Raw genomic sequence first — 20,387 nt, forward strand, 5'->3', positions numbered from 1 at the left:
AGAGAGGTGATACTGGCTTTGTTCCAAACTGTGAAAGTCTTTACATTCCTAAGACAATGGCAAGCCAGAGAGCCAGCCTGTCAGAGCCTCAGATCAGGAAGGAGAATGTCACGGCTGAGAGCGTGGGCTCTGGAGTCCCACTGCCCCAATTTGAATCCTAGTTGTATCATTTCATCCTTATGTCCCTGTGCCTCAGTTTTCCCCATCAGTAAAATGGGTGGGGGGAGTAACAATGCTTATTTCATAGCATGGTTTTGTTGTGAAGGCAAAGGAAGTTAATGCATGTAAAGCATTTACCAGAATGCATGGCACAGAGTCAGAGCTCAGGAATGCCTGCTATTGTTATCACCCTTTTTAATGTTATTATTACCAATTGTCTGCAAGACCTTGGGCTAGTCGTGGCACGCACTCTGAGCTTTTTGCTACCTTCTCAGTGAGTAAGGAGTTTGGATTGCAGATGTCTGAAGTCCTTTTTGGGTCTAACGACTGACTACTCCTGTTCTTCAGAACAATGGAAGCAGAAGTGAGACAACTAACAGCACCCTTCCCACCTCAGCTCCACTTCTCTTTGCAGGTAACTAAGAGTAATACCTTTGCAGGTCTCTTTGCAGGTAACTAAGAGTGTGATGGCCTCCTACCCCCTCACCCATATCCCGGGGAGGCTGGGAGCAGTACGGCTTCAGATGCAGGGCTTTTGGAGCACAGATGGCGCTCCTCCAAAGAAAACTGCCAGGTCTGTCCCTCCATATCAAGGGGTAAGTGCGCCAGACAAAGTTAGGGAGAATTGCCTCAGCCTGGGTACTATCCTGTTTGGGAAATGTTGGGCTCCTGGAGGGGCTGGAGTCGGAGCTCCTGCATTTCCATCCATGGAGGAGGGATGACTACCCCTCTTTTGATCTGTCCATATATTACTTGGTTGGGGTGTTTCTGAAAAAAGGGGGAAAATAAGACATTATGGTCAAGGGCTTCTATGGGCAACAGGAAGTTCTGAAATGGGAGTTTTTTCAAAACTGCTCCTTTGGATGGCTCTCCTAACGTTAGTTCCGTTTAAACCAGACCCAGATTGCAGCCTTGAGTCCCTCCAGGAAGAAGCTCGGTGTTTCTCAGGGTAGCTCTGATTCTGTAGGCAGTGTGTGCTACATTTCAGGGGATGTTGTTAAGACTCCTTAACCAGGTCACTAACAACACCTTTAATTACGCAGAGTGGTAATTACAGCCTCCGTGAGCACCCAGGCTGGCAGCTCCCCAGCCAGGCACTCACACATAGTAAGGACATTACTCCCTTGTTAAACAAAATTTCAGGTTGAAGATGGTGCCGAAAGATGGGTTCATTTTCTCTGAAAACATTCCCCTCTGATCAGCGCTTGATGGACCAAAGCCCATTTCGCTTTGGGCCTCTGAGTGACGTCAGAAGTCCCTCCCCTTTGCTTTCTGTGTCTGGACAGACTGAGTCTAGAATATAAATTCTATAAAGGCAGTAACTTTTTTTGTCTTCCTGTCACATCCCATGTGCCTAAAACAGGGACCGACACAAAACACCGACTTAGTAAACATACCTTGGGTGAGTGAGAGGACAAATTCACAAATGAAATTGGCCCAGAAGCCTGGTAGACATGGGAGCTGAATGTCACCAAACTATGGCGGTGAGCCTTCCTTCTGGAAGGGCGCTGAGGGGAGCCCTGAGTTCTGTGTGCCCTGGGCTCTGGTCATAGAATCAGCCACAGAGTGAGGGATAGGACGGCACTGGGGAGGTGGGCTCTCATGCCTGAAGTTGGAGGCTTTCTGCCGCATTTGCCCAGTCCCCTGGGGCTGCCAGTAGGCCTAACTCACCTGCATGGGTCACACTGAAAGCACAAGGTCCTGAGGGGGTGGTGCAAGGGGCAGTGGATTTCCAAGGGGACAACACGAGGAAACACCTGCCTTTCTACAAGATGGGAGGAAGAGAGGAATGGAGTGGAGTTTTCATATCAGGATAGGAAAAGTCTCTACGTCTCTTTGATCGAAGGGACTCTCTGGGGATGGGCCTCAAGCGTGTCTCCCTGTTGCATAACACATTCTCATGGTGCCCATAAGTCCTCATCGGCCTGGAGCAGCCTGTCTACTGGTGCCACCTCCTCCTCTCCCTTACATCAGAACGCAGGGATGGACGAGCACACAGAAGCCCCTGTAATCTATGTTCTACAGTGTTCTATTCTAAGCTTAGGGGTGAATGCGGATTTGCTCTTCATTCCTTCCCTTTTAAGTAAGTGCCCAAGCCCTCTGCTCCTGGAGGCAGGAGGATGTTCTCACCCTGAACTGGAGGTGAGGGTGTGGGCCCAGAGCCCATCACCCAGCCGGGGCCCATCACCTTTCCTCAGTCACGCTTCTGCTCTACCTTTCCGATCTGGAGCCAGAGAGACCTCTGTGCCAAACAAGAGGAAACGGAGATGCCCGCCTTCTGAAGTCTCCTAAGCTTCCCCACATTGTGGCCTCATGCGTTGATAAAGGGCAGGGCAGAGCTTGGGGGAATGCGGCACTGGCCCTTCTCTGCTCTTCACTGATCACTGGGGTGCCCCTATCCCATCAGGAAGAAGGGCACTCCATGGGCGAGGGGGCAGGAATGCATTCCCCGCCTGGCTTCACACAGGAAACATGCTCATAATCACCAGCACAGACAGAGAACTAACCATCCTGTCTCTGCGGGCGGCACAACTCCTCCTCTGGTTCTGAGGGACAAGAAAGCTGGAGTGATGACCAGGGAGGTGGATCTGGCCCAGCTGCCACCTCACCTTTGTTCTCCTAATGGGCAAATGGGGATAATTGTCACACTAAAAGCACAAGGCCCTAACTTGTTCACCCCAATGAATGGGGCAAATGTCACTGAGCTTTAGACCTACAAAGGGTCATGGAGATGGTGAGGAAACAGGAGCCCTGAGAGAGGAGAGCTCTTGCCCAAAGACACAGTCATGGCCAAACTAAGAATAACCATCATTGTTGTAAAAGCAGCCAACATTTACGGCATGTTTCCTCCGTGCTAGATGCTGTATTAAATGCTTTGTATATACAATCTTACTTGCTCCTCATAACACCCACGGCGTAGGTTCTATTACGAGTATCCCTGTTATACTGGTGAGGAAATGAAAGAATAGGAAGGGTAAGCAAACTGCCCAAGATCATGGAGTTAGTGAAGAATAAAGCTCCACATTTCGGTCCAGTGCTCTTCTTACCATCAACTCTGCCCAAAAGACACCCACATGCCTCTCTTTATTGCTGTGAAATTGAAGACCATTAGCGCTTTGGAGTCTCGTGAGGGAGAAAGAGGCAGTTCGGGTGGTGACATGGAACAGTCAGACATGCTTGTGTTAGAGCTGAGTTTCTTTCTGTCTTTAAAGAGAGTATCACCGAGTAGAATGCACAGAGTCGAAACATCCAATGGCCTTGTGAGCATGTGGAAATAAATTAATTCCAGTATTCAAATTAAGCATCCCTGTTGGCCTCTGGCCTTTCAAAAGCCAACAACAGACTGCAATGACAATGGGACACAAGCAATTATGATGAGAATATAAATGAACGTGATTTAAATACCAGAGGCATGATAATTTTGGGAATGGCTATAAACCTAATAATCTCATTCTTGCAATGTCCAATTATGGTGTTTTAATTAAAATCTCCTAAGGAGATGGGCGGCCAGTCAGGCTTACCTTAATTATCTTTATACTTAGTAGCTGGTCCCAAATTAAAAAAAAAAAAGAAGAAGAAAAAGCTGGGCGGGAGGGAATTTCCTGTTTCCAGGGAGACACACCTATTTCATTTTCAATAATAAATGAGAATATGTTCATTGAGAGGTTATTAGGATCAAACAGTGTTCTAGGTATCAGGGTACCTGAAATAAGGTACGCCATGGCCCCTTATTGCTAGAAGACAAGATTAATCTTCATGAAAAGGTATCTCACATTCAAAGGCCATGGGCAGAAGAGTGTGAAATGGGGGGACAACCCAATGGGTTCAAAGATATTCAAAGGAAACAGATCACTGACTCAGGAGGTCAAAGGTTTAACGAATCCCCTTGAATTACAAACTGTGACTGGTAAAAAACGTTCTCAGATTCAGGTGTCAGAAAATTGACGCATGGAAGGTAAATGCTAGAGTTTAAACTCCCAAATAAGCCCTTTAGGTAAGGATGGAAAAAAACAACCAAACAAACAAAACTTTGCAACTCACATAACACAAGCCAACTAATGGCCAAAGCGGAACCTTTCTTCCGGGCTGCGATAAGAACTCTGAGAAAGTCCCAATCAGGTTCAGGCAATGAGACCAGGACTCTTCGACTCCTGGGGCACTAACCTTGCTCTTGAATCAGTAAAAGCTAACAGAGAAATCATTTCAGCAGTGGCTGAAGGAAACCAAGCAGTTCAGTTCTGTACCACAGAAAAACGTTCATAATAAATAAAACAAAGATATAGTCCGTCACCCTTGTGAAAAATTCCTAATTGTCTCTCCAGAGGAAAAAAAAATAAATGCCTTTGATGGGAAGGGTGCAGGTGACAGAGGAGATGCATTTTGTCAAAGTGTGCTGCTAGTGAATTCCTGGGTTAGCTGGAGTGATAAGGGGCCCGTAGCTGTGGCTTCTGGAAAGAGGCTGGGCTCCAGACAGCTGGATTTAATTCAAAGGGAGCTATGAGGAACTCGGACAGGCAAGGCCCTCACAGCCTGAGACATCATGCTCTTTCCTATCTCTGCCGTCCGCTGTTTGGCGAATTTTTTGATACCGTCCAAGGGCCCAGGGAGGTTTTCTGATGCCGCCTGGACAGGGGTCACTGGTGATGAAGCTACACGCAGGGATGGCTTAATTGGTGCCACACACCTTTCTTTCTCCTGAGCAGATAACCTCTATTTTTAAAGAGATGTTCTTGCCTCCCCCGCCACCCCTCTGTCCCCAGCCCTTTCTTGATTAAAGTCTTCTTGCCGCAAGTTATTGTGGGAATAGCTTGAGTCAGGAGGAACACTGGTGGTTTTGCAGCTAAAACAGCCGCAGTCGGGTCTGGACAAAACCACCTCTTTTAGATGTTCTGCTGGGCTCTGCTGTGGGGTGGGGCCTGCACGCCCGGGCGACGCGTGTGTGGGGGGTGGTCAGTGCATGAAAATAACCCTCTCCTTGACCTCTTCTGTGACAACAGCCTGAGTCTTGCTCCAGGATGCTTCCTCTGGCATCCTTTCATCACAGTCCCACCAACTACCTTTAGCAATTATCACAGAGTTAGCACTTTTTGGAAAAGTTGGTCCTCTTGGACCCCACTAATGATGGCGGCGGTTTGTTCATCACGGATGTTCAATACACCAGTTCCCCCAGACCATCCTATCTGCCTTGGACCCTTTTAGAAAGGAGCCCGCACAGTATTCTATTTTTAACCCGAGACCTGGGAAAGCACCTAAAGAACTCCTCAATGGACTGTGGTCCCACTGTGGTGTTCCCCTGAATTCATACTGTGCGGACAGGGTGGAGGTCAGTGGTCTGGTCCTGCATGGAGTCTGTGGACTACACGCTCATGTCCTCCAAAGACACCTGGCCTTGTATTAGGAAGCTACAGGGTCCCCCACAAGCAATGGGCTTCACTGCCATAAAAAGGGGAGGCGATGAGGACATTTCCATGTGACCACGAAGCCGCCTGTGAGATCTCGCCGCTCCAGGCGAGGGACATCTGGGGAGCTAGCACCTCCAGGACCCATGAGGGTCGCCTGGCCTTACCCCCCCGGGGTTTGGATCCCGACTACGGTTAGATAAGCAACGTCTCACGACTCCTTCCCTGGGAAGGCACTTCTGCGTTGACGTGGTGTTTATGCTCGTGTGTAGCATGAAGCTTGGCACCCACCTGTAACGATGTGTTTTCACATTCTCTCTAATTAGTTTTTCTCATTAGCTCTTGGTTGACTCCTGCACTCTATAATTATTTCTTTCACTGGCACTTATGCCGGTATTGTACCCTTTGCCTAATAATTACTGTAATTACAGTCACTATGTTTGAGTTTGGTGCCTGTGTGATAAACGGTTTTATTATCCGTGTTTGATGGGAAGTGATTTCTAAGTGGGCGTCTATAGGAAATTATTGAGGTACTGCTCTGAGACGTGTTAGGATGTCGCTGGATAATAAAGAACTTGATGAAGTAGTAACATGACAGGAGCAAGCAGCAGAGAACGAGATGAAGTTGAATTCAAGGAAAATTCTTACGTACTGCAAATGCAGCCCAAGAGAAGCAGAGGGCCGATCCGTACACCTGTCATAGCAGGTCCTGCAGCGCATTCTGCTCAATAAACCTGCAGTACTGAAAGCTGCACCAGTTAAGAAAGGTGGGAACTGCAGCCCCCACCCGTGCTAAGCTCCCTGTCATCCTCCCTTCCTGCACCGACTCCCTGAGACCGGCCTGTGTAGGCCGTTGGGCCCCGATCCCAGGACTGGGTTCCTGGATGTCAGATATGCCTCTTTGGGAACATCCTCAACAACCAAATAGTTTGTATTTTTTCCTTTTTTGAGGAAATCAAGGGATTAGCTCTACTTCTTTGCCAGAAGAAAAGGGGGAGTCGGTGGGAATGGAGGATGTCAACGGAAAGTGAAAAGCGAAGCAGCAAGCACATTTAGGATTCTGTGTAAAAGCTGCTCCATCCTCTGGGATGACGTTCTCAGTCTCTCAGCCACCTCCCATCCCGGGACGTCTGTGCTGCCTCAGTACGTCTGTGCACAGTTCTGTTTTCTGTGCTTCTATTACATTTCGATCGCCCACAGATCAAACGCCTATGTTTGCTCAGTGCATTTTGTGGGCCCACTAAACTATAATAATTAAGCCTCACTTATTAGCTCTTACCAAGTGCTGTGTATTATGCTGAGGGCTTTCTATACATTATTTCATTTAATCCTCCCACCCATCCTGTGAGTTATGTACTAGTATTATTTCCATTTTGCAGACAAGTGGAAACTTGCCAAAGTCACACACTGATAAGGGACAGAGCTCGGATTTCCAGCCAAGGAGGATGACCCCACAGCCTCCTCCATCCTGTCTCCCAATTGCTCTGAGCAACTGGAGGACAGAAACATGTTTAGCAAATGCTAAAGTACCTAACACATGTCAGGTTTCTAACAGGAAGGGATTCATGAGTTCTTTGAGCCTTTTCATTTAACAGATGACAAGAGCTTCTTGCTTGGAACCCCTTGAAGGACTCCAGCGTTCTCTAAGCACTGGGGTGACCTGGGTTCACACCCAGCTCTGGGCCAAGGTGTGTGCTCAAGGTCAGGGTGACCTCACGGATGGGTGAGTCACAGCGCAGGAGGGCAGAGCAGTGGGGCGGCCTCACCTGGGCACACGTACTCCTTCTTCTGCACGTCTGCCACGTTGAAGCCCCTCAGGTGCACAGGAGCCATGCAGAGTGTGAACTGGCCGATCGTCCGCCGCTGTCGCAGCCAATCCGAGAGCCAGGCCAGGTGACAGTCGCAGTACAAGTGGTTGGAGTGGAGACGCCTGGGAGAGGCAGGGACAGAGGGAAGACACGGTCACAGCATGAAGAGGGGAGACCTCTGTGCCCTCTGTCTAGCGTGATAATCCTCAGGAGCCCAGGGGAGCTTTCCCCTCTGCATGACTGAATTACTACAGGAATCTCAACCCTTTTATTGCCAAGCCACAAATGACAGTTATCTTCACATGCAGGCCACACCCAACGGATGTCTCCAGGGGTGAGCAATTCCCCAGTTCTTAATAGTCATTCCACCCTTTTCTTTCCCACTCACAACACCTTCAGCACATAGGAGGGGGAGAGTGACACAATGACAGTGACAGTCCTGATTCAAGTCAAACTTCCACAGGGGTGGCTCATGTGCGAATTTCAGTACTTTAGCTAGCATGGGTTACAGATGGCTTGAAACAGCTTCTCAATCTCAATGCCCCAGGTTATGGTGGCATTGCGGCTGAGATCTGCTGCTGCTTTTACCCTTTCATTCTCTCCCCACGTGTCCTTTAATGAAGCCCTTGCACGTAATGCTGGTGAGCCCAAAACCAATACCACTGAGTGCACCAGCCAGGGTGAGCAGGGCATGGAGAGAAGGATGCAGCTATTTAAGTAAGTGTTGTCCACACCAGACTTTTGTGACCCCAGCCGTCCCTCCATAATGCCCTTCATCTTCCCAAGCTCAATTCTACCTGGTTTATCTGCTCTTCTGACTGGCTCAGGTGCCTCTGAAAAGACTTCCTAACCAGTTCCAGGACTCCCTGGCTTTCTCCTTCTAGTAGCTGATTCCAGATCAATTTCTTGCCCTTGACTGAGCAAGATTCCCTAGAGCAATCTGCAGGTTCCACTTCTGATGGCAATCCCGTCTGTTATATGACTTGAATTTCCTTTCCACTAATTGGGGGACAAACTAAGGATATCCAGGGGCTTCTAAAGGTTCTTCCCCAAGGTTCCTCTACCAGAGCTTCCAACTTCCACATTCCCTAGAACCCTATGTCATTAGAAGTGGTGATAGGCCAGTTTTAGTGACATCAGCTTATCATACACTTGGCTTTCTAATGCCCAATGCGGGACGTGGTAATCAGAGAGCAGTATCTGGGGACTTTCAAGCACTCTGTGTCAAGCCAGTTAATACTGAGTGGCAGTGGGAAGCAGGGACTCGGGCTGCCGCCATGCCTGAAATGGAGAGAGCTGAAGGGCTCTTGACCACACTTCACTTAGTGTGAGGCCCTCTCCGCTAAACATCGGGCAAGTGCAGCCAGCTTGAGCTGCATGCCGCGTAGCCCCACTGCCCGTGGTCGGGGGGAAACCCTGGGCATGCCAGAGCCAGTGGGTGCCTTGGCAGCCTCGGGGGCCCCCACATCCCATCCCATCAGAGGAACTAAATGAACCTGATTCCCACATAGAATGCCATTTTATTTTTCCTGCTGAAAAGATTTTTATGATTTTGTTTTAACATTAATTTTGATGATGTAATTTTCTTTTTGTATTCCAGGGCCAACATTTAAGGCCCAACCCATTTTAACAGGCTCCTAGGCCCAAGATACAGTGCCTATAACGGGCCCCAATCAATTCTCCCCGTTGAGTTTCAAAGCTCAGATCCCCCAGGGCTGCTGAAGGCACTTCAGAAAGAAGTGCAGCAGTTGGCAAGGGTTTGGGGAAGCACCTCAGTTCTAACAGGGGGTCTGGGGGTGAACTTGAAGCTGGTTCCTCTTTCCTAAGGAGCATGAGGAGAGAAGGGAATTCCTTTACCACATTGTGCCTTCCTGGGGAATGGCAGCATGAGTGAAATGATCTGTCTACTGACCCATTCCTGAGTTTTCCTGAGAGAGACAGAGAGGACTCTATGGCCAGACGTAGACCCTGGGGTACAAAGGCTGCCTGGGACTGACCAGTAGGTCAGTCCTGGTGACAAGCTGGGGCAGAGGCAGGCTGGTGGCATGCGCAGGCTGAGGGGCGGAGTTCTTTCATGTGCCAGGAGAATCGCACCTTTTAATGAGAGTTGGGCTTTTGTTAGGAAAGGGAGTGCCCTCTGTGGCAGTGAGGAGGGAAAGCTGAGGACACTGGGATTCACGCTGAAGCAACGAGTGTGGACCTATGAGGCAGATCAATGCGAACAAATTCCCGTCAGTTCCAATCAGGGGTAAGAGATCAATGGAAGAACCAAAATGAGGTTTAGGTAAGTCAGATCCTTACTGAGAGGATTAATTTCTGAGATAATCAAAATGTCAGAGGTTTGTTCCCCTTTTGGAAGATTATATTAGGTTGATTCTTCCTCAGTCCCCGCCTGCAGCTCAAGCCACCTCTCTTCTTACCCTTGCTACAGATGGTTCCTGCTCCTTTGTCTGTCTTTGTAAGAATTTCTCTTCTTCCAAAGGGGACCAGGAAGAGAGGTGACCAAAAATAACTTAGAAGCCACGTGAAGGCTCTTGTCAGAAGCCTGAGGCAGTTGATGGGCCCAGCTCCCCCCGTTCTCGGAATTTTACCCAGCAAAAATGCTGGGAGAGAGGGTGCCAGAGCTAGTGATCGCAGACTCTTTCAAGCTGCCTTTCATATCATGTCTGGGAGACCTGCATTGAGTAATAACATCCCATATACTAATATTAAAAGAAAAAAATAATCATGTTTGTCATGAAACGTGAGCCTGAAAACCGCCAGGAGTATTTTTAGTCCTCCTGAGTGAGAAGGGAAATTATTTCACTTTCAATCATTTTGGTGAGCTGGGAGGGCGATGACACGGGGGTGGTCCCTCCCTTCCTAGGTATTGAAACGATTCACGAGAAGTGCTTAGCACACGGCCTGGCTCGTTGTAAACCACTAAAGCAAAGCCTGCTGTTACTATCATTATGAGGAAACTAGCTCCACACTGCAATCTCGTCCCAACTCATGGTCCTGACTGTACATGGCTCTCGTCTCTGATTTCAACACCGAAGCATCGAGGCAGCAAGGAGTTTCCTGCATGGTGTCCTGCCATTTTCTGCTGATGGATACACCATATTCCAAGCTGGCTAACCCACCTTTACAGAAGATAAGGTGAATGAGTACAAATGCCAATTTGTAAAAGGTGCCTTTTAGCAACAGACACTAAATTAAATTTCCAGCAAATCCTTTTAGAGAGGGTCAGTGTTCATTTTCTATAAAATGTGGCTTTCTGAATTCAATATAAAAGCTTTCCTTTAGAAATCCCATTTATGACTTCCTCTCTCCTCTTCCCCCCTTTTCCAGCACCAGTTCCCCACCCACCCCCACTTTAATTACAGTGAAGGGGGATTAGTCAGCTCAAGTCTCTGGAGAGTTCTCTACAGAGCCATCTCTGAAATTAAACTAAAGAGAAAATGGCACCAGGCAGGGAGCAAAGAGAACAGACGAGATTGATTCATTGATTTGAACTCATCAGATGAGTGTTCAGGACCACAGGGGAGGAGGCCAACAGAATCTAGGAGAACACTCTGTCCCACCCTCTTTCCTCACTCCATACAGCCAAACCAAACCCCCGAGACCCAGACCTAGCCATCTCCCTCCTTCTGTGGACCCAGCCCAGCTTGTCATTGCTGCTGCTAAACTGGAAACAAGAAGCAGGGGAGTAGAAATCACAGCAGCCCCTATGATGACAGAGGAAGCAGCCCCTGGAGCTGAGCCAATTTCTGCCAGCCAGAGCCATATTTCTTCTACTCAACCCACTCGTGGACACAGGCCCAGCACCCCGAGGCCAGGACCGCTGGGCCATTCTCTTCTCTAGCTCATCGGTGGTTTTCTGGAGACTCTGAAGAGGTCTTTGAAGACCCAATGGTTTCTCCTTAAAACTCCATTAAGGGCACCATTCCACTTTAAAAGGTAGGGAAAAGGGTAGATTTCCTTGAAGGAATTATGTTATCCTATGAGGGATCAAAAGGAGAATTGGGGAACAATGACGGAAGCTGGGCTTGGATCATTCTTCTTCTTCATAAACTAGTATTTGTTGAGTGCACACCATGACTTTATACCTTAGCATATTTCATTCTCATTACATTATTAACTAGCTGTCCCTGAAGGGCAGCAGTGGGAAGAAACTTGCCCAGGGTAAGTGGTTGACCTTGCATTTACATTCAGGTTTGCCTGACTCCCAATCTGTGTCCTTCTTAGGGCACTTTGTGCTGTTTCCTTATAAACTGCTTCTCACTTAGTGAGGTTGCTTTCTCGCTAACGCAGGGGTTCTCAGACTTTAAGAGCATCAACACCTCCTGAAGGGCTTGCTGGAAACAGGTGGCTGGTCCCATGCCCAGAGATTCTGATTCCGTGGGCCTGGGGTGGGGCCTGAAAGTTTGCTTTTCTAATAAGTTCCAGGTGACGTTGACACTACCCATCTAGGGACCCCACTTTGGGAACCACTGCTCTAAGGGTTTTCCAATTTCTGTGGATTCCATGTTAATTAGGCACCACTGCTAAGTTGGGTGTTTGGTGCTTTCAATCCAGATTTCTGGCTAAATAGTGTGATGATAATGATTGACGACAACAGTGATGATGATAAAAAAAAACAATTAATATCATTTACTGTCTACTCCATGTCAGGCACTTTCCGTATCTAGCTCATCTGCTCCTCAGCCCGCCATGGTTTGTAGAGGAGGAAACAGAGGTCCCGGAGCCCACACAGGCCCAGCAGGAATCCAGCCCTTTATCTTGGCCCTAAATGAATTTGGCTGAAAGCTCTCAGGGGCTGGTGCTCCCTGACAACAGTCATGCTCCACCACTGAGGCTCCACCAACACGGGGAAAGCATGAGCACGAGCCTCTCTGGAAGGGCCAGCAGAGTCCATTCGCAGAGAAGTTTACACAGGGTTTCTGGCTAAGGGTAGAGGGGAACTCCCCAGGCAATAAGGGCACTGCAGCTGCTCTCGGTCTGGGGTGTTGTGGGGAGATGTGCTGAGTGAGCACACACCTTGCTGGGCTTCAGCCCACCCAAACATTCAAGCTAAAGAACCAAGTTCCTGCATTCCAATATCAGAATATCCTCCGGCGTGCAGGTGAGCACGGGAGTGTGGTGAGTGGGTCTGGGAGGTAGGGGACAAGGAGCGATGATAGGACTGTCAGAGGTGTATGCTGTTAGCTAAGGAAATGGTGAGTCATTACGGCCTGGTTCTCTATGCTCTGTGACAGCATAACACGAATCGACTTTCCCACCAAGATAGAAAACACCAAGAAGATTCCCACAGTCCCAGGATGAAGAGCGAGGAGTCTGTCTGCTGCGGAATGGGGGTGAGAACGACGGGTGGCACCGTGACCCTTGCCCCCATCTGCCCTGGCTCACCAGCACCCCCCTTAGTTAATAGTAGGAGGAGGCAGCATTTGGATAGAGGAAGCATCGGGCACGTCTTAGCACTGCAGGCGTGACAGGCAGCTTGGCGGGGTGCATTTTGGGCTGCCCACGGGGGTGCGGGGGGCGGCCGGGGAGGACCAGGGCCCTTTACTCACAGAGTCCGAATCTTCGGCATGTGGTTGAAGCTGGTGACCAGGATACGGCTGATGTTGTTGTTGTTGAGGGTGCTGCAGAGATCAGGAAAAACGGAGAGGGTCAGCAGGGAGCAGCCTGAGGGGCACCAAGGTCCTACTGTGACTGCAGGAGGGACCACACCTCGGCAGCCAGGGGCCAGTGGGTGGAGCAGCGGGAGATAAGTGGGCGGGCCTGCTTCTAGAACCTGAGTCCCGCTGTCAGTGGACCCCTTCCCCCCTGCCCCCTCAGTCCTTAAGTACCCACCTGAAGCAATGATATCCTTCCTGAAATCCTACTATTGCTGACTGCTTCATGACAGTATCGCTAATTCTCACACCTACAATGCCAGTTACGTATTACTGTTCTCGTTTTAGGGAGTAGGAAACGGATAGACATCATTTTGCTCAGTAACACATAACCCTACAAGGTAGGCATTAGCCTCGTTAGAGATAAGGAGGCTGAGCTACAGAAAGGTAACATGGCTTTTCCGAGGACCCGCAGCTGAGCTCTGGAGATGGCACTGGAACCCGGTGCTCTCGTGCTCCAAACTCCTGTGTTGCTCCGGGTACATACTGCCTTAAACAGGGTGCCATGGGGAAAGGTTATTCTGTAAGGATTTTCCAGGCATCTTCTGACTCTTCAAGTACATCTTACTTATCTTCAGTGAGTCTGTGAGCTCTGTGGGGACAGGGATTAAGTGTCCTCTTTCTTGAGCGTCCCCGTGACCACGGGTGAGAACTCCTACAGTGCAACGTCAGCACTAACTGGGTTGTTCGTAAGTGAAACAAGAGAGATGTGAGCTCCGTAAATGGATCACGGTGACACGAGGCTGCCGAAGAATGAAGCCAGGATGTAGCTAAGTCCAGCCCTGGGCCTTACCCTTCTTCAGGGACCTGTTATGGAAGCCCAAGGAAAGCGTGGCAGCCAAGGAAGCCATTTGCAGAGATGGAAGGAAACATTATGTAGCAGGAGGGCCTTTTCCGGTCAGTCCCTGCAGCGACTATCCAGATGGACAGGCAACCGCACACGGCAAGGCGGGGCCTCGTGCTCTGCTCCCTGGCCCCATCCCCACTGAGCATCCCTGGGAGCAAGAGTTGTTTCCGCAGCCCTTGACCCACTCATTCATGGGGAGAACTGGCTCCTCCGCTCTTCCCTGTCCCCCTCTCACCAGCCCAACTCCTCTAACTCTCTCACAGGCCGCCCACTGGTCCAGGAAGGAGCCTTTTCTTGGAAGCCTTCATTGTTTACACAGACTTTTTTTTTTTTTTTTAAGGCCCCCTGGCCCTCAGTGAACACATGCTTTTCCTCTTAAAATGCCCTCTAACATTTTCTATCTTGTATATTACTACAGCCCCATGACCAAGCCCACATGTGGTTCAAACTGAGTCTTATAGACTCTAGATGTGTGGTTTGGGGCAAATTAGCAACATCTTTTGCCAACGGGTTCTTTACTGGCTGAAGGAGGCAGGTCCTGGTACCACCTCATAGGCTGTAAAAGGCTTAGCGTGTAAAAAGCTTAGCACGCAGCATGTACTCAGTAAACGGAAGCTACCATTTTACTGACGTTGGTGGAGACAATCCAGTCCTGTCCTGGTCATTCCTGTTCCCGCTCCCCACCCCCATGGAAATAGAAGCAGAGCTTTGTCCAGCACACAGCGGCCCCCGTACCACCCCACCCATGGGGCCCTGCACAGATTTCTCCTCCAGCCCTTGGTGACCCTGGTTCACAGCAGGATTCCAGTGGTCACATGCCCCTTGCTTCAGTCTATTCCTCAATCCCCCCTGGTCTACCTGGCGTTTGTTTGGCCAGGAGGAAATCCGTCCACACAAAGGCACAGAACCTAAGACTTTTCTTTCCTCTCTCCCTCCCGTAGTGATTGCGCATCTACCGTGCGTCTGGCATTATCTTAGGCATATACCGTGGTAAAAAGGACCAGACCGAATTTCCATTATCTGCTGGTGCCCACTCTGCAACTTTGCGAACGCACCAGCACACAGACATCTTGCATTTTATGAAGTTGAACCTACGGAGCTATTTTGTTTTATGTGGCTTATCTTTCCTATGAGTGTGAGTACGTGTGTGTGTGTGTGTGTGTGTGTGTGTGTGTGTGAATCCATCCTATCTCCATCCACTCAGGAAGCGTTCAGAACATCATCAGACCAGGCTCTCCTGTTTTTGCAGGGGTGAGGACTATGCCCCTACCCCCGTTTCTGCATCAGATTAAAAATGGCTCTGGGGCAGAAATGATGCCTTCATTTCCCTTTCTATCCAACCCAGAATTCTGGGCTCCACACGTGGAGGAGAGATACCTAGTCAGGGTAGTTGACTCACCACCAGCCCAAATCCTGAGCCTCCTCTTTATCTCTCAAAGGCAAAAAGCAAGTTGCCTTTGCAGAAAAGAGGCTTCCTTCTGGCCGTGCTCAGCCTGTCACCATCAGGGTTGAGTTCACAGCCAGCCCGGCTTTAGCTGCATAGACAGTGCAGTTATATGCAGGGCTTTGACTCCAACTGCATCCGGCACTGATCCGGCAGCGATGACCTATTAGTGTTACTACGCTGATATTTAAATGTGAGCCATAATGAGGGCTATGAAACATTTACGATAATAGCAATTATTCTAGGACCAAAATGACTAAACGCAGTATTTAGAGTTCGTGATTTTCTGCGTGCGGCTGGCCAGCCCAGGGGCGTCAGAAGGTTGGTAACCTCTCGGACGCTGATCTCCATGGCAGCTAGAGTTTTTGTTTCCCTAATAAACACAGATTTATTTGATTTCCAGCCTCGGTGGCTTTTGCCCGTGCAGGGAGCTCTGTGCCCTGTCTGGTTCCTGTGCCCCCTGCCTATGCATCTGGCATTTGCAGAAGGTGTCGGTGCGATAACCCCAACATGGGGAAGCAGAGCCGGTGAGCACAGGCCTTGCAGGTGGAGACCTGGTTTAGATTCTGCCCCTGCCACTTACAGCCTGGGCAACCACAAGTAGTCTTACGAGGTTTCTTCCTTGGTAGCATGCAGATAATAATAGCACCGGTTTCACAGAGCTGCAGTGGTGATTAAATGATACACTAATGACTGTCAGCATTAACTGAGAGCTTATGGTATGCCAGGCAGGCACTGGGTGGAGGGTCCTACTTGAACCGTCTCATTTAATTCCTCTGCCACCCTATGAAGCACCCTATTATCTCCATTTTCTGGATGAAGCAAGTGGCACTACCAGGGTCTGAGTTCAAACGAGCCGAACTCCAGGAATGATGCCTGTATTCATTGTCTACTGCTCCTGGAACAGATTACCAATCATTTAGTGGCTTACAGCAACACCAATGTATTCGTTACAGTCTGGAGGTCAGATGCCTAAAATGGGTCCCCGCGACCACGTTTCTTCTGGAGGCATCAGGAAGAGAATTTGCTTCCTCGCCTTTTGCAGCTTGTAGAGACCACCCACATTCCTTGGCCCATGGCTCCTTCTTGGCACTCCAGCCTCTCGGTTCTGTTGTCACATCTCCTGCTGCTCATTGTGGTCTCCTCCTTCAGCTCTAATGAAGACCCCTGTGGTGACATTTAGAGCCTAACTGGATAACCCAGGATAACCTTCCCCTCGCAGGAGACTCAGTCACATCTGCCAAGTCCCTTTTGCCATATAAGGTAATATCCATAAGTTCCTGGGATGAAGACATGGGCATCTTTGGTGGGGCATTATCCAGCCAACAGCCATGCACTTGAAATAAGGCACGGGAAGCATACTTGTTAGTTAGTGCAATGTCTGACTCATACCCAATGGTCAGTAATTACTAGCTATTATCACGGTGGCTTGTTTGTTTAGTCCTTTCTAGTTTAACATACACTTTCACATTCATCTCATTTGATACTTGTAGCACTCTGAGGTTGGAATTATTATCCCCATTTTACAGATGGGCAATTTGAGGCTACGAGAGGCAAGGGACTTGCGTCTCCTGGAGGAGGAGGCAGGCCTTGCTATTCTTCCTTTACACCAGTTTCTCCCAACTTACCCACTGCCTTCTGTTTCCAGGGCAAGTTTGTGATTCCAGCATGGTTATGCTCTCTGTCATCGCCACTCAGGGACCCAAAGCTAGAAATAGCTGCACAAGCCTCCTGTTGCCTCTTGTTCTATAAACTTCCTTAAAATTTAACCAACAGAACAATAAATGGTTCGGTCTGCCAATGATCCACTCCCACCCCCACGGGATGGCTGGCTCAGATTCAGCGATGGTGACCTCATCAACCTCATCTTATTTACCTCCATGTTCTGGAAGAGTTTTGCTAGCTCCAGGGTTTAGTTTCATCCTCATCTCTCTGCTCCTCTGGAGATATCTTGAGAAAATATGCTTTACTCAAGTCACCCAGATTGGAGGTTTTTCCCCAGGTAAATGGCTCTCAATTCAGCATTTTTCGTTAGGGTTCAAGTTTAAGGTCAGGGTCAACTTAACTGTATAAAATTTCAGGACTGTTCTCGCCTCCCCTGTTTGCACAATCACAAGCTACCGAATGGGCATTTCAGTATGAACTAGAAATAAGGCAAGCCCCTCCCCTCACCGGATTTAAACGACAGCCCTTCCCCATTATAAATACTGCATTTATATTAAGACTGAGTTTGACCTGTATATTGTCTAGTTCCTCTTCTGTTTTGTCCAACTTGGAGCATAAATGCCTAATTAAAAGGGATCATTTTCCATATTAAAATGATCTATTTGGACAATGCTTCTTCTACTGATGAATTGCACTCTCTCTCAATTGTGAGCAAAAGAGAGGGGGCATTAAACATTTTTTTCCAGGGCCCTAGGGATTACTGAACTTACTGCTGTTCCTATAGCGCGTAAACTGGACCTTATGACCCCGAAAAAGTTGTGCTCCCCTGTGTTCCTTAGTGAAATACTGGGGTGCCTGGGGCAAGACGAGGGCTACCTAGGAATGATGAATGTATGAGGAAGTGGTGAACATGCTGGTTTGTGCCAGGGGCTGGCAAACGACAGTCCACAAGCCAGATCCCATCCAACACGGCCTTTTTTTGTAAATAAAGTTTTACTCATTTGTTTATGTACTGTCTGTGGCTGCTTTCATGTTTCAATGGCTGAGTAGTTGCAACATAGACCATATGGCCTGAAAGCCTAAAATATTTACTAACTAGCTTTTTATAGACAGTGTTTGCCGACCCCTGGCTGCTCTAGAACTGGGCAGTTCCTGTCCTGTCTTTGCCAGGGATCACATCCAATGTGCCGGCCACGTCGCATGACCGCTTGGTAAGAAGAGGAGACCAGGTCGGAGGCTTTCACAACTAAAAAGCAAAAACCACCCAGGGGGCAAGTAGCAGAGCTGGGACTCAAAGCATGCCATCTTCCTACGGACTCCACACTCCTGGCCTCACCTGGGCAGACGGGTCCCACTCTCCTGGAACCTGCAATGCTGGGATGGAAGGAGAGCCTAGGAAAGGCTGTTTAAAAGATGGGGCAGGTAACCTACAGCAGTGAGCTCACTAACCCTAGTGCCCTAGAATCCACATGAGTTGGCTGAGGAATGGACTTGGCAGTGGTTCTCAGTGTGGGGTTCCCGGGCCTGGGGCATCACCTAGAACTTGCCAGGGATACATGTTCTCAGGCCCCGCCCACACCTGCTGAACCCAAAACTCAAGGGTGGGCCCAGCCTTGTGTCTTTTAATGAACCATCCAGAGAATTTTCATGCAAGCCCCAGTTGGAAAACCACTGAACAAGGGAAAAGGCTAAGAAGAAAGCCTTTACCTGAGTGTGAAGGGCAGCACACAGCTGTCCCCTTGCCACCTCTGGGACAGAGGCCTGTTGTGCGGAGGGCAGCATTTTCCTGCTTAGGAAGAGGCCCAAGCTCTGAAACAGTATGCAGCTCTCCATGATGGTGGCTGAGCCCCTTGGAGAACTCTAACGTGGTGTCTGCCCCTGCTCCTCGCTCTTCTCTGCTCAGGGCTGAAGTGTGGCTCTCCCGTGCACCCCTCAAGATAGCCATCTTTGATCTGGAGAAGCTAAGTCCAGCTGCAGCCACGCCACCCTGGCAACCTTAATCAGGCTGACATTTCCCTCTGTCTCCTCCGATTAGGCCATCGCTTTATCACGCTGTGCTTTCCCGGCTCTGGGTGTAATCTGCGTGTTGTGTGTCCATAACACTATGTAATTGGCTCTAATGCAGCCATATTATCTGGGAGCATGTATCACATAATTGCAAAACCAGGCATCCACAGTAAGTAAGTGCCACTGCGATCTCCCAGTGTGCCAACCTTCCTGGGACACTCTTGGAACCCCTCTTTCTCCCCTCCACGCAGGCGAGGATCCAGACATTTGGGTCAGAGAGATTGGCCCATGCATCCCTGTCTCGAGGCAGGCTGACATTCCTCAAGTCTAGATGAGTAAGATGGTTCCCTCCTTAACATTCCCCAAGAAGGAGACTCAGTGAGTCATCAGCAGCCATGGCAACAGGGTGTCTTTTTCGGTGAGCCTGGAGATATCCTGACTTGCACTTATGAATGTGCTGGTGCCCAATGGCCAGCACTCTAAGCCTGGAAGATGTAACTACCTCCAGCACGGCCTGTGTTGAATTCACCGTGGCTGAGCACTTTTCACATATTATCTCATTTAATTCTCCCAACCATCCTGCGATTCTATGGTTGTTTTCATTTTGGATCCTAGAAAGAAAGATCAATGAACTCTTTCCCTAATCACACAGCTATCGAGTTGTGGAGCCAATATTCTAAGTGCGGTACCAGGGCCTAGGTTTTTAACCATTACGCAAAACGGTCTTTTCCAGCACAGTCTTCCGACAGACGTTAGCTGCCTAGTTTCCGTGTCTTCCCAAGGTGGAGGTGAGTCACGGAGGTTAAGGGTGGACTAGCCCCCACTGACTTGGACGTGGCAGGGACGGTGGCATTGGCCTCTCTGCCAAGGCTGCGCAAAGCAACGGCATTATCCTCCGTTGATCCGCGGGACAGAAAGCGCTCAGCACAGAGAGTGGGTGGTGTCGGAGGTGACTTGGAAGAGAGAGTGATTATGTCTCAAAGCCACCTAAGGTCAAGGATTGACTAACAAGTCTGTTGCCCAAAGCCACCCTGACTGTTGGCTTGGTTGACTGGAAGTTTTAATACCCTCAAGAATCAAGACTACAGATCTGCTCCTTAAGCAAAGCTCATCTTTCGCCTGTTTGGAGCAGGCGATGAGTCTCTGAGGGCACTTGCGGCGAGAGGAATGAAACGCAGAGGGAGACAGAAAAAAGGAGGGCGAGCAGCCACCTCTTCCGTTGCTCGCTTTCCTGGACTATCCTGGGTGCTGCATATTACTCATTTTCTTGATCTCCCTGCGGACCGTTTAAATTAAAGCTCATAACCATTGTGTGGGCATATAATGAAAACAACTGATGCCGCACTGATTAGTCCATTACTCTCAACTGTTAGAAAACATAATGATCTCACAAGGGGCCTT

The 20,387-nt window shown here is 49.2% G+C and overlaps 1 protein-coding gene across 1 annotated transcript in view; it reads right to left on the reverse strand.

The window, feature by feature from the left end:
* Nucleotides 1-20,387, reverse strand: part of SLIT3 (slit guidance ligand 3) — a 561,455-nt gene that overhangs the window by 120,947 nt on the left and 420,121 nt on the right. Inside the window, exons 7-8 of the mRNA XM_081035897.1 lie at nucleotides 12,919-12,990; nucleotides 7,325-7,488 (exon numbers count right to left, since the gene is read on the reverse strand). Of these exons, the coding sequence (XP_080892023.1) occupies nucleotides 7,325-7,488; nucleotides 12,919-12,990 (236 nt within the window). The remainder of the gene's footprint in view (nucleotides 1-7,324; nucleotides 7,489-12,918; nucleotides 12,991-20,387) is intronic.

This window comes from Rhinolophus hipposideros (genome assembly GCF_964194185.1).
Source record: "Rhinolophus hipposideros genome assembly, chromosome: 23".
NCBI classification, from domain to species: Eukaryota; Metazoa; Chordata; class Mammalia; order Chiroptera; family Rhinolophidae; genus Rhinolophus; species Rhinolophus hipposideros.